We start from the raw sequence: 14333 nt of genomic DNA on the forward strand, positions 1-14333 counted from the left end.
TCTCTTTCTCCTGCTGAAGCCACAGAAAGGAGATGTTGTACTACAGGTACTCTTCACTTAACCTCATCCTGGCTAAGGTTATTTTGTTACTATATCACTGATCTATTAGAGAACATACTTGTTTAAAGTCATGCAGTGTTTGGTTGTAACATTGTTTGGCCTCTGCCTGCTAGTAGGTAACTACTGTGATGTAATTGGATTCACTTAACACCATTTTGCTTAAAGTCGCATTTTTCAAGAACGTAACTATGACTTGTGAGGAGTAGCATTCTTTTTAGTATCCTCTCTCAAAGTTGATCATCTGTTGTCAGCTCTTGAATCAAGTCAAATGCTTTTTTGATTTTCAGTAGAAAATCAGTAGATGTGAAGGAAGAGAGGAAATGTGTCTGACTATATAGGAATATTTGTTAATCTAAGCAAATGTTATATCTTTTTAGATGAGAAAGAAGAGGGAATATTGGGGAGCATACTTCTACCTAGTTTTCAGATAGCTGTGCTTTCTCCTGAGGATCATATTAACCGTAAATATGCTTTTAAGGTAAGCTTTATCCATTTTTATTTTGGCATAAATAGCCTGGAGTTGAGACCATTTCTTTATTATATATTTATGCAAGATAGATAGAAACTGCCTCTGAGATTGGCTTTGCATGGTACTGTATGCACTTGATCCATAAATATAGTAGGACTATGTGTTTGTTGTGAAGGCAGGCATGCATAATTGTTTGACTTGAAAAAGGAGTTAACAAGGTATATTTCATTTCTTAGCAAGTCCTTTATTTTTAGTTCACTGCTCTTTATAAGCATACCTTGGTATCATAGAACTGCAATCTTACTTCATAGCTGGATATATTTTCAGGTCTTAATAAGTGCTTCGTTGGTCCTTTTTTGGTTAGGGCACACATGCATTTGCTATCCTGTTGATGGATAAAAGCAATTGACATATTATTTTAGTACTTTACTCACAGTATCAGGCTCAATATTTTGTTATAAATGTTGTTTGGTAAATGTTTTAATCATAATTTAATCATTTTTCTCCCAACATGGAATTTCATATTTTGGCTTCATTAACTACTTTTGGCTGTTCTTAATGACTGTTGAGCTATACACCACTGAGAATTATAAAGGTAAATACAGATTAAAATTTACTATACTGTTTAAATTATAGAAGTGTACAACTCTGTTTCTATACTGAACATTTGTGTTTTATAGCAATCAGTATTGGGTTTTTTGATAGCTAAAGGAAATACAAAGAGATGAAGCAAGATGCATTATCAAAGAAGTAACAGTGATAATAAATTTCTAGCCAATTTATTTGTTAATATAATTGCACTAAAAGAAAAACCTAAAAGTTCATTACATTTACATTTGTTCCTATATAAATTATGTTCTAGAAATTATATTATTTTAATAAACCTAAAAATAAAGTAAAGATTACAGAGTGTACAAATAATAATGGTATTTCTCTTTTTCTTTTACAGAACCTTATTTTTGACCGTGTCATTTCCAATCAGGCAGCCCATCCAAACATGAGGACCTATTATTTCTGCACAGATACAGGGAAGGAAATGGAGTTGTGGATGAAAGCCATGACAGATGCAGCACTTGTGCAGACAGAACCTGTGAAAAGGTAATATAGGTTGACAAACCAAAGGAATAGCGTGTCACTTGGGTTCAATTCCATTCATTTGTTTGATTAAATGTGGCTTACAATCTAAAGTCAGGCAGCTAAGGTGAAACCTGGGTAGTTTTATGGAGGTCTCCAGATGGGAGAATAGCTTTGTGAGGTATATTCTTAATGTATAAAATTCCAAAATGTTGTATTTTCTCACATACCACATGCTCCCAAATAAGAGAGACGCCCACTTTTTGGAAGGCCACTTGTAAAAAAACAAACAAACAAAAACACAAAACAAAAAAAACCTTAGAGATGGCTTTTTTACAGCAAGGTTGTTCTGTAAAATGGCTGCCTCTTCTCCCTGAGATAGCAAGCAGGCAGCATCAGACCCTTTTGCAGCTGCTGCCTAAATGGAAGTTCAGTACCAGGGATCGTGTTGGACTCCATCCCTGGTTATTTGATATCCCAGAAAGAAGGGACAGACTTCTTGCAGCACAACCTCTCCATACATCTAATCCTCCATGCTTCTGTTCAAGAAAAGGAAATCAGCTTCCCTGCTCAAGATGCACACCTCAGTTTTGGAGGGCTGATTTTTTGGGGAAAAGGTACCTGTGGTGTATGAATAAATATGGTAAGAAGATGAACTGTTCACTCTTAACCCTAAGTAGCTCTTCAAGCTAGTGTGGTTGGTGTGTACCAGTTTCTTTGACCAATAGCACACAGTGGAACGGTGTGGCTAGTAATATATCCAGTCATTGACTTTGGTGGCTCAAATAACTAGTTACCATTTAATAACTGATTTGGCTTGTGGTGGGTTTCAGAACAGGTTTAGAAAGATGCTTGAAGTTACTCTGGATCCGTAGTGTGATGGTTTACCGCTTTTCACAGTTGCTTCCACATTATAGCTCTTTCTTTTGTTTTGAGATACGTTGTGATTAGAGGTGCACCAATATGTCAGTCTGATATCGGATTGGTACCAATACGAAGAGACTTGTCTACCTTGGACTGATGGGGCCGATAATTTGGCTGATAAATGTCAGTGCTGCGTGCAGCTGCAGTGCAGTATGGAGCAAAGCCAGCAGCATGGAGAACTGCCTCTAGGTGGTAGGTCGGAAGGGGAGGGAAGGGACATGGCGGGGGCAGATCAATGCCCCCTGTGGTGAGGGAGGGGGCAGAGGAAGGTGCTGTCCAGGTGGGGGGGGAGGGGCACTGGGCAGAGGCGCAGCTCATGGGGGTACTGCCGCCACTGCTTGCACTTGGGAGGGGGGGGGTGGCGGCATGTGCCCCCAGATCTGTGGCATGGCATGGGCTGCAGCTGCGGGATGGAGCCAGCGCTGCGCAGGGCTTTTCTTGCTGGGGACTGGGCTCGGAGCAGGATCCAGCAGCACTGGGAGGAGGCTGCAGCCAACGCATTTCACTGTAGCTCCACTTCCAGCCCTGTGCCGCCACTGCCTGGCACAGCCACAGCTTTTCTCAGCGCTTGGGTGAAGGCGGGGCGTTCAGCTGGGGCTGTACCGGGTGGTGGTGCGGGGCTGGGAGCAGAGCTGCAGTGAAATTTGGGGTGGCTGTAGCCTGTTCCCAGCACCCCCGGAGCCCGCTCCAAGCCCAACCTCGGGAGAAAAGCCCTGTGCAGCACTGGCTCTGGCTCCACCCCACAGCTGCAGCCTGGCCTGCTCTGCACAGATCTGGGGGCATGCGCCCCCCCACCCTCCCAGGGTGCAAGCAGCAGCGGGAGCTGCCTCCACCCCACGAGCCGCGCCTTGGTCCTACAGCCCCTCCCTGCCCCAACTGGCAGCCCCTACCCCTGCCCTCTCCCTCACCACAGGGAGTGTTGATCTGCCTCCCATGCCTTTTCCCTCCCCCTCCCTTTCCACTTTTCTGGACTTTCCATCTGGAGGCAGCTGTATCGGATATTGGATTGGTATTGGCCGATATGCCTCCTTTAAATATTGGCTATCGCTGTTGGCCCCCAAAATCTCTATTGGTGCACCCCTAGTTGTGATGTAGCATTTTCTGGGTTGGAGTTTAAACTTTTGTACTTCAGACCAGTGCTGAAAAAATTATTTCAAATGATTTCCCTCACTTTATGCTGTACATGCGTTCCTGGAAAACGGAACATAACTCGAATTCCAGTAAAAGGAACCCACTTTTACAATGTAAGAAATAGGGATACATTCCAAGATCTCAACTGTATTGACCCCCAGACCCATTTCTACCACTGTTACAAGATAATTTTGGTACTCACCAACAGCAGATAGTACACACAAGTACAGCTGTAACTTCAAAAGCACAGGCATCAGCTGCCCTGAGCAACCATCACAGTTGTGGCTGCTGGGTGGCTTCATAGCTTATGGCTCCCGAGGTGCTGTACTGACTAAGCTGGGCTGCAGGGGCCGGTGCTGCAGCCCAGCCCAGGCACCTCCACCTGGCTTACCCGCCCCCCTGCCCCCCCCACAAATAATTTTTTCTTCCTCTGTCTATGGTGTCACTCCCACAATGCACTGCACAAGGCAGCTGTCTGTGGGCTTCCGCCATACCAATCACGAAAGTGTGAATTTACTTCGCGTATAATGAATTTTTGGTATAAAAAGGGTCATCACATAAGAGCAAATTCGCGCATACAGAACCCGCATTATGTGGGGGAAACCTGTACAGTGTTTCCAGGAGCTTTGGTGATATTCTTCATTGCTTGTCCCTATATTAAGATTTTTTTCTCTCATATCTTCCATTCTTATTGCCAGTGGTTGAGCTTTATCATGGTAACTATGATGAGAACCTCATGATGGTTGTGAGCTTTTAAGTTTCTACGTTTTTTTCAGCGACGGGGAAATTGGAACATTGGTGGTTACTGATGCCTTGCCAAAACTGGTGTTGCCATCATTGGATTTAATTCATTGGTAATGATGATGGGAAATTTCATAGAAAAAAAATTGGTAAATGAGGGACCAAGAAAGAAGGGACATTGTCTACAGAAAGATGGGGCAGAAAAGCCCAATGCAACACACACATGGTATATTAAACACGCTGTTGATTTATTCCAGCTTCAAGATTCTTGTGTCCTTGCTTCAATCAGTGCACTGACAAAATTACGAAGTGTATTAAGAATGGTCTGAACAGTGATACTGACAGTATTTTGAAGGCATTATGATGTAATAGGTAGTAATATTTTGAGAGCCTTTCCATTATAAGCATTTTTACTTTTACTTGTAGCAGTTGGAAGGAATTACAGGGATGACTGCAACAGTTCAGTATATATAGGCTATTAAATTTTAAGTCTAACTAAAAGAGGAAAAGGTCTGAACTTCTACTTTTATCTCATCTACTGTATCTGAACTATGCATTAGTAATTACTGACTTGCTGTTTTTTGCACCAGGCAGATTATTAAAATAGATTAATAGGAAAATATTATTCTGTGTCCTCTGTGCAAGTTAACAATGTTTTAATTTCAGTGCCAAGTAATGTTGTACAAAAATGTATGCTCAAAATTACTAACAAGTTGTAATCTAAAGGAATAAAAAAAGGCAGGCCAAATTTTAGCTATCCTTTCAATGTCAATATTTTATTTCTGAAGGAAAAGTAAAAACAAAAACTGAGCAAGAACAATAAGCAGTTATATAATTTAGAGACTTCTTCTGTTTGTCTCTTGGAGAGCATTTTGAGAGATGTTACACCTTAAATGTGAGTCTGCCCTGGAGAGAGGCACTCTTATCTAGGTAAACTGTTTCCAGGCTTGATCCCTAAAATCAGTCCTTCTACTGTATATTGTAGGTAACTGAAACCATTTATAGATGGACAGATTATTTTCATTTAAGGATAAATGAGTCTTGTTTGGGTTCATCATGGATAATCTAGCAGTATATTAATGGATGAAGTGAGTAATCTCAAGTAAGCCCTGTGAAACCAAAGTATATATATCAGTTAAAAGAAGTGTTAAAGTATGCATTATTTTAAAGGTGGTACTTTAAAAAAAAAAAAGAAATGAAAAGTTACCCTGTGGAAACTGAAAGAATATGGTAAAGTATTCCCAAGCTTCTCATTGAGATGTCAGCTCTGACGTCAAATGATAACAGCTGAAATGGTAGTTTTTAAGTTAATAGCGTAATCTTAACACTGGGGATACTGTGTAATCTGTTGCTATATAAACCATTCGTGGCTAGTTCCCATCAAGGTTTGCCAAGTAACAAAGCAAGGAATCCAGATTCCCTATTCTGTTTTTTAAAGTACACCCTGCTCACTAAAAGTTGTCAGCAAATAGCCTCAGATGACTTCTGGGTGCCCAGTGTTTCTATTCCAGCTATCAACATGTCTTGTTTTTGCTTGATAAAAATAAAAGATAATTAGATTTTTAACTAATATTTAGAACACATTGAAAATGTTGGGGAACCTATAAAATAAATTTAAATGTAATATCAAAATAACCCTCAAATGAAATACTGCATTATCCATTTTCATACAAATCACTAAAAAATCTACAGAATTTCGAGCCTACAGAATTTCAACATTATCACTTATCAAGAAACCTATTGAGGTGAGAGGGCGCTCTGTCCCAAATTTTAGGTCCAGTTTAGTGCAGAATAAAGTAGAACTTATTTCCAGTATACTAACATATAATCATTCTTCCAGCCAACCCGGGGGTACAGACAGACTGAGAGTCTAATTCTGTCTGCCTTCAGAGCAGAATGCGACTAAATCTCTTGAAAGTGTTTGGGTTAAAGGTGGTTGCGCTTTGGACTTCTAAATCAGTCCTCCTCTTTCTCTTTGGTGTCTCCATATGATATTATGTATACATTTATGGAAGTGGTAGATGCAGGGAAGGGCTAAAGACCATGGGAAGACTGTATGCTGTGGAAATTTGGGGGCAGACCCTCAAAGAATGGGTATGAGTGTCTTGCATGTGGTTTTGGTTTTCATCCCAGCTTTGTCTGTGTTAGGGTTGCAAGATTTAACCTTAGAAGTGTGAATATATTGACAGTTACTGCTAGGGCATGATTCTGTAGTCCTAACAGGCAAAATAAACTTGAGACCTTTGAAAAGCCACACCAGTAGTCTTGAAGTGATTACTTGATTTTCAAGACTAGCAATCTCTTAGGCTTTTATTTCCTTTGGTTATAACCAGAAAAAAACAGACATCTGTTTCTGAAGAATCAATCTTTTGGCCATCAAAGCAGTCCTGTTTAACAGGATATGATCTTACCCACAAACCATAAAATAAATACTGTTGCATCCCTTAGAAAATCTGTTAAGTGTTAAGTATTGCATTCTTAAGTGACCTAATGTTATATCCCATAGCATAAGGGATAAAATGTTCTTGGTTGAATCGCATAATCAATGTCCTTGTGTTTCATTCCTGTTTTTTTTTCTAGGTATGAGGTCTCTGAATTCTAAATGTAACTTTTAAAATTAAGCTTTTACTTTAGGTATATTAGATAGGCTTTCTAAGAGATCAGATGCTCTCTCGCTATTTATGTAAGGTAATGTTGCAAAACTTGCTCCTTGTTTTCTGATGAAATTTCCCACCAATACAACTGTATAATGCAGCAGTATCATCTCTCAAATTTTGTAGTGTAGGTACTTCATTAATATCAGCATTCTGCAGTTACATTCATTCCTAAAGCCTGTAGCTTGTCAAATTGCATGTTTCAGATTTAAATAATTCCAGTGTTAGAATTCAAGTGGGATGTTTTAGAGTATAAAAGTTTTCATGAGAAAACTTACTTAAGTATTCCTTGTTATCCAGGTGTACCTTAAAATAATGTTACTTCCCTGTTTAAAGCCAGCATAACAAAACTGAAATTTTGAGGTAGTTAGATATCCATTTCCTTCCTGAATAATTGATTTTGAATGATTAATAACTTAGGTTGAGGGTATGAGTTTGGTGATAAGTCCTGCTAAGAGCTAATGATAGTGGAGAATCTTTCATAAATTTCTCCTGAAACCCCAGGCCGGGTCCAGATTGTCATTCACTGCCATATAGTGATTAATTTGGTGAAAAGGGCTCATGATACCACATTTTATATATGTAGTGGGAAAAAAACCCTTCTTGTTGATTTATAATTGAATGAAATGCCAATTGTGGCTTCTTTCCTTGCTGTGCTTATCCCAGTATTTGAAAAAATTATATCAAGAATTAAATAATGTGATATGTTCTTAAGTAGAGCATTGAGTGTGTGCTTTAATGTTAGATGCATTCACTTCTGTTAAATCTGTTTTGCTCCACAGACTTAATTATAATTGCTCCTAGCTAAATAGTTTTGGCTTTTTCTTTTAAATAGCAGATCCAAGTACAATAATGTCTTTAGGGGCCTACTGCAAGTAATTAACCCAAAACATTTTAATCAATCAGGAGCCCATTTAAACTTTTCACTCAGAAAATGTGATCTGAGACAACCTCTGAAGATGGGTAAAACATCTGATTCATTCAAAATGATGTCACTGCAAGTTTAGTGAAAAGCTATAGCATTGCAGCCTGGGGTGATTTGGTGCAGTAGCAGTTGGTATGAGGTGGTTATCAGCAGGTTGATTGCCAGTTTCTTAATACCAGTATCATTTACTAATAATATGATTTAATAGTGAACTTAACTGTTTGTTTTTGTTGATTTCAGTGGGCTGTCAGAACCAGGCCAGAAATTAAGAGATGGTAAAAAAAAAAAAAAAAAAAAATAGAATAAAAATTAACTGGTATCTGTACTTTTTCCATATTTAAGCTTGTCTTGAATATCAGGGAATAAATCACTATTTAGAATTCTTAAGTTAGCTACATAGACAAACCTTAAAAGAAGCTAGCTTGCGTATCAGGAGCAGTTTAACCATGTTAGTGTGGCTGTTTGCCAAAGTTAACATACCTGCTTCTCAGGTGGGTGGAGTGGCATCTTAAAGTACTGTATCTATATTGTGTCTGGTCCCCAAGATAACTTGCAGGCAAAATCCAGTCCCAAATGATTTATATACAACCTTTTGAAGCAGGACTTAACCCCACTGTACCAATGTGTCAATTTGTTTTTGAAATTTAGCATTCCTACCAGTAAGTTTCATAGTTTTATACTAGCTAGGGTCAGGAGGGACCTGAACAGATCATCTAGCCTGATCCCCTGCCACAGGCAGGAATGAATGCTGGGTTCACAAGACCCCAGACAGGTGATCGTCCAACCGCCTCTTGAATATGCCCAAGATAGGGGCGAGGACCACTTCCCTGGGAAGTTGGTTCCAGATTTTGGCCACCCTAACTGTAAAATATTTCCTTCTGATCTGCAACCTAAACCTATTCTCCATCAGCTTATGACCATTTTTCCTCGTCACCCCAAGTGGTGCTGGGGAGAAAAAAGCTCTGCCTATTTGCTGTTGATCCCCCTTGATAAGCTTGTAGGCAGCCACCAGGTTCCCCCTCAGCCTCCTCTTGCTGAGGCTGAACAGGTTCAGGTCCTTCAGTCTCTCCTTGTAGGGCCTGTCCTGCTGCCCTCTCACCAAGGGGGTGGCCCTCCTCTGAACCCTCTCCAGGCTGGCCACATCCCTTTTGAAGTGTGGTGTCCAGTACTGCACGCAGTACTCCAACTGCGGCCTGACCAAAGTTGCATAGAGGGGGAGTATCACCTGTCTAGATCTGCTTGAGATGCACCTTTGGATGCATGACAAGGTATGGCTGGCCTTGCTGGCTGCAGTCTGGCATTGGTGGCTCACGTTCATCTTGGAGTCAGTAATGGCTGTGCTTTCAAGAAGGGAACTCCCCAGCCTGTATGTATGCTGTGGATTCCTTGTCCCAAGGTGCAGCACCCTGCATTTGTCTATGTGGAACCCCATCCTGTTCTCGTCTGCCCTCTTTTGTAGTCTGTCTAAATCTAGTTGCAGCCTCTCTCTCCCTTCAAGTGTGTCCACCTTGCCCCACATCTTAGTGTCATCAGCAAACTTGGACAGCGTGCTTTCCACCCCCTCGTCCAAGTCACTGATGAAGATGTTAAACAGTGCGAGCCCAAGGACTGAGCCCTGCGGTACCCCACTGCTCACATCTCGCCAGGTTGAGTACAACCCGTCCACCACTACTCTCTGGGTGCACCCCATCAGCCAATTTTTTACCCATCCAGCTGTGCAGGCATCAATGCCGCAGTCACTTAATTTATTGATGAGGCTGGGGTGAGAGACAGTGTCAAAGGCCTTCTTAAAGTCTCTAGAAAGACTACGTCCACGGCGACACTATCATCCAAGGATTTAGTTACTTGGTCGTAAAAGGCAATCAGGTTGGTCTGGCAGGACCTGCCTTTGATGAACCCATGCTGATTGCCCCTGAGCATGATCTCCCCTGCAGGCCTCCCACAGATAAGCTCCTTGATGATCCTCTCCAAGAGCTTCCCGAGCACCGAGGTGAGGCTTACAGGCCTATAATTACTTGGGTCCTCCTTCCTCCCCTTCTTAAAAATAGGGACCGCATTAGCCAGTTTCCAATCCCCTGGCACCTGGCCAGATGACCACGAATGCTCATACAGCTGGACCAAAGGCTCCACGATGACCCCTGCCAGCTCCCTCAACACCCTTGGGTGGAGGGCATCTGGACCTGCAGATTTAAAAATGTCTAGCCCTTCCAGAAGATCCCTAACTACGTCTGCACAGACGGAAGGCCTGACAGCTATTCCTGAGATTGTCCCTACCTCTGGTAGGTGGGATATCCCAGTCCCTGTTTAGGAAAACAGAGGCAAAGAAACTGTAAAAAGTATTAGCTTTCTTGTCTGGCGTGGCCACCAGATTACCGTTTGTGTTTTGCAGGGGCCCTACATTGCCTGGTGCCCTCTTCTTGCTCCCAATATACTTGAAAAAGGACTTTTTGTTGTCCTTAATCCTGGACGCTAGCCTGAGTTCCATCTCTGCCTTGGCCTTCCTAATAGCCCTCCTATACTCCCAGGCCGAGGAGGAGTACTCCTCCTTGGTGATAGCTCCTCCCTTCCACTGGTTGTATGCCTCCCTTTTAGTCCTCAGGCATTGCTGAATGCCCTTGCTGAGCCAAGGGGTTCTCTGAGCACTCTTACCCTCCTTGCTTCTCTCAGGGACTGTTATCCTTTGGGCCTGGAGGATCACCCCCTTAAGGTATGACCATCCTTCATGGACTCCCATCTTCTCTACCTTCTGGGCCCTCAGTGCCTCCCCCACTAGTCTCCTAAGCTCATTGAAGTTGGCCCTTCTGAAGTCAAGGGCTTTACCCTTGGTGTGAGCCCTAGACACCCTGCGTTGGATAGTGAAATCCAGCAGGTGATGATCGCTATTGCCCAGGTGGTCAAGGACCTGCAATCCCCTCACCAGGTCATCCCCTGTGGCCAGGACCAGGTCCAGCAAGGCGTTACCCCTAGTGGGGCTGTGCACTTCCTGGATAAGGTGAAGGTTCTGTAATAGAGCCAGGAACCTATGTGAATGGTCAGACCTGGCTGTCTGCTCCTCCCAGCAAATGTCTGGGTAGTTTAGGTCACCCATGACAATAACATCCCTTGACCTAACCGCCTCCATAAGCTGACTGGAGAAGTGCTGGTCTAGCTCTTCCCCCTGGTTGGGTGGTCTGTAGTAGACACCCACTGTAGGTCCCTTTCCCCACGCCCCCCTTGTAGTTTGAAGTCTAGGAAACAAAATCATCCCAGTCAGCGCTGTCAATGTCATTTTCTCATCAAGTAAGGTAGAAAAGGCACTTCAAAACTCCAACGCCCTTCTGAGCCTAGGAGCACCAATCAGCACTCCCGACCTTGGGTGTGTATCAGCCACATGTTCAGTTTAAGGCTTAATGGGAACCAGTCACAAAATGATTATACATACTTTGTGTAATCATTTTGTGGCTTATTCCCTGTTTTGCTGCACCACTAATTGCATGAACATGTGGCAAAGTTACTACTAAAGACTTGATTAACTGGTTAATCACATTGTCTGCTTACAGGCTTAAAAAAAAATGGATTTTAATTTCTGTACACCCTTATGCTGAGCCCAGCACATGCCCAGAAGAGGCAGCGCATTTGTTGGGCCCAGGTCACCCAACATCTGTATAGATTGGGCAGTTTAGCAGGGCTTTGGCGCTTTTATTTAATAGCTGACTGAATCAGCTTTAAATGGAAGCACCAAAAAGCCCTGCTGAAGTGTCCGATCTATACAGACACTGCAGAGCCAGGTCGAATGAATGCACTGCTTCTTTCAATAAAGCACGTTTTGGGTTTTTTTTCCCCCCCCACTCGCATGCCCTAGGTTATCTTGAGAGCAAACAGAGCAGATGTTCACCCTTTGTGGTGGGGGGGCCACCCAGGCTGCCTGCAGTGGCCAAGCTAGCAGGTTAGGGACTCTAGCACCTGCCTCCCTGCAGGCTGATGGAGAATGTCAAGCCCAGCCAAGCCGGGCCACCCATGACTGGCCAGCATGGCCCCTGTCCCCAGCCCTTCCCCCTCCTCCATCTGCGGCTATCTGTTGATGGGAGGTGGGGAGTGGAGGCTATGCCTCTCACCCAGACCTGAGCCAGCACAGTTGGGGAGGGCTTGCACTGCAGGGACCTCTGCTCTTCCCTGCTGCCTGGCCCAGGTGACCATCACAGGCAGGAGGCAGGGCTGGGGACCACACCAGCTGTAAGCTGGGCTGGGCAGGTGCTGAGGGGACAAGGAAAGGCTCCCGCCACACAGGCTCCCACTCAGCTGTGTTGTTTGAAGACTAGAGGTCTCAGCCTCACCTGCAGCCATTACAAGTACCCCCACCCCACATTCTGTCCTTGGCAGGTTTGTCTGTGCCCCTGCCACTGCACCGAGGAGCTGGGTTGGGTAGCCCAGGAGCCATCTCCAGGAAGCAGCCTGTGCTCCATCTGCTTGTTGGCTGATGCTGTAGCTGCCATTGCTGCTGCCCTTCACACCATTTGCCAGCAACCCAGAACCTTGTACTCATGGTGACAGGTTGGGACCAGCAGCAGCAGCCCAGCATAGCTCAGCTACCCAGCCAAGGGCTCCCTCCATTTCCTCTTCACTTTTGCTGCTGCTCTGATGCATCATGGGAAATTCTAATATTATAAAAGCCTAAGGCTGTCTGTCTGTAATGCTTTATTCGCACTCTGATTGGCTGATGGAAACAGCCAATCAGAGTGCTCCAAGCATGGGGGAATGCCACCATGGTTCTGAAGCTGTGCTGAGGACCAGGCAGAGGGTGGGGCCCCACCCCACACCCTGCAAGCAGCGCCGAGGACCGGACTCCCTGCAAGAGACAGAACAGTGGCAGCATGGGGTGTTAGGTGGCAGCACTCCATCCCAGCCCTTTCCCCTGTCATTCTTGATGGGCAATTGGCTAGTAAATAAATAATTCCCTTCACTCAGTGATAAGGAGAGGAACACGCACCAGTGGTGGCAGTAGGATTAGATCCAGCCTGCCCAGCCCAAGCACTTAAGCCAAGCAGTGTGCTGCTGCCTCCTGCTGCTGCTATTTGACTTGTGCACTATATAACGAGTCTCACTTGGAGAGACACACACACATACATCCCAGGCGCTGTACAAAGGGTGCAGCTGGGGTCCTGAGGTGCACAGTGCCCTGCGAGGGGGGGTTAATGGGACAGCAACCTAACGAGTCATTAGGAGATCTGGTACAGAAGTTCAGTAGGCCTGTCCAACCTAAATTCCTTAAGTCCAACACTACATCCATTCAGGTCTATCTTAGAACAGGTCCTGCCATTTTTAAGCCAATCTGTATGCACTGTTCTTCCATATTGTTACAGATTTAGACTGGTTTTTGGTAACTTAAACCAGTTTGCGTGTAATGTCTGTACCTGGCCTCTAAGTGAAACATCTGCCAGAGCTCTGAGTAGCAGCACCTAGGGAGAAGAGCCTGCTTGTTGTTCAGCTCTTGAGTTGCATGTAATTTTTACTTTCACTTTTGCTCATAGCTGCCAGAAACTGTTCTTACTGCATTTTGTGCATGCAATGCTTGCTGCAATTTCCAGCAGCAGGTTTTTGGAAAGAAGTGCATGTTTTATGTGAGAAAAATAGTAATTACATTTCATTCTCATCAAACATTATCATCCATTTTACTTTTGGTGTTATTAAGTTTGCATTGCTTTGCATTATAAAGGAGGCTTTTAAAGGAAAAAAAAATCTCTGGGTTCTTGTAAATATTGAAAAAGAAGATGAAGCAGAATTGCTTCGGTCTGTCTGGAGCATTTTTAGGCTCTAGAAACAATGGTATTTACAAGCCCAGTTATCATACTGGGAAGCAACTTGTAACTCAGAAAATAAATATTTGAGCTACAAGGGTGCCCGTAGACATGGCAAGGACATTACTCTGATGTGCTGTAATTATAGCATGTTAGAGCAGACTTGATTAATTGAGTCTGCTAGAGTGTGCTTATTAGCGTGCTCCAGCAGCTTCTGTATCTGATGTATTCACTGTCCCTGCACTTGAAAATGGTGGCAGGAACAGTTTAACTAAAGCTCTTCAAATGAACTGCCTCCCCGCTGCTATTTTGAAGTTCAGAAAGCTGAATACACAAGACATTGCGGGCGCTTTAATTAAAGCGGCTCTTAAAACCGCTGTAATTAAAGCGCCTCCCGCCTCCCCTGTTTAGCCTCGCATGTGGGTGGGCCAGGAAACACGGTGAGCTGTGTTAGTTCTGTCATGTACATCATGCATCCATTAAAGCAACAATCTTTTTACTTATAATAGAAAATTTGTGTTAACTTTTTAACTTTGGCAAAAGCGATATTAACCTGCTCCCAGCGCTCTGTCTTCCATCGT

General features: G+C 43.6%; 1 protein-coding gene across 10 annotated transcripts in view; it reads left to right on the top strand.

The window, feature by feature from the left end:
* The window catches only part of PLEKHA5 (pleckstrin homology domain containing A5), a 260867-nt gene that overhangs the window by 182330 nt on the left and 64204 nt on the right, over positions 1-14333 (top strand). For all 10 annotated transcript variants that reach the window (XR_002090877.2, XR_002090876.2, XM_019489461.2 and 7 more), the window contains 2 exons: positions 438-538; positions 1512-1627. Coding sequence is in view for 8 of the 10 variants with exons in the window: in XM_019489461.2 (XP_019345006.1) it covers positions 438-538; positions 1512-1627 (217 nt within the window). In the remaining 2 variants the exon portion in view is untranslated. The remainder of the gene's footprint in view (positions 1-437; positions 539-1511; positions 1628-14333) is intronic.

The sequence above is a fragment of the Alligator mississippiensis genome, chromosome 4 (genome assembly GCF_030867095.1).
Source record: "Alligator mississippiensis isolate rAllMis1 chromosome 4, rAllMis1, whole genome shotgun sequence".
Taxonomy (NCBI): domain Eukaryota; kingdom Metazoa; phylum Chordata; order Crocodylia; family Alligatoridae; genus Alligator; species Alligator mississippiensis.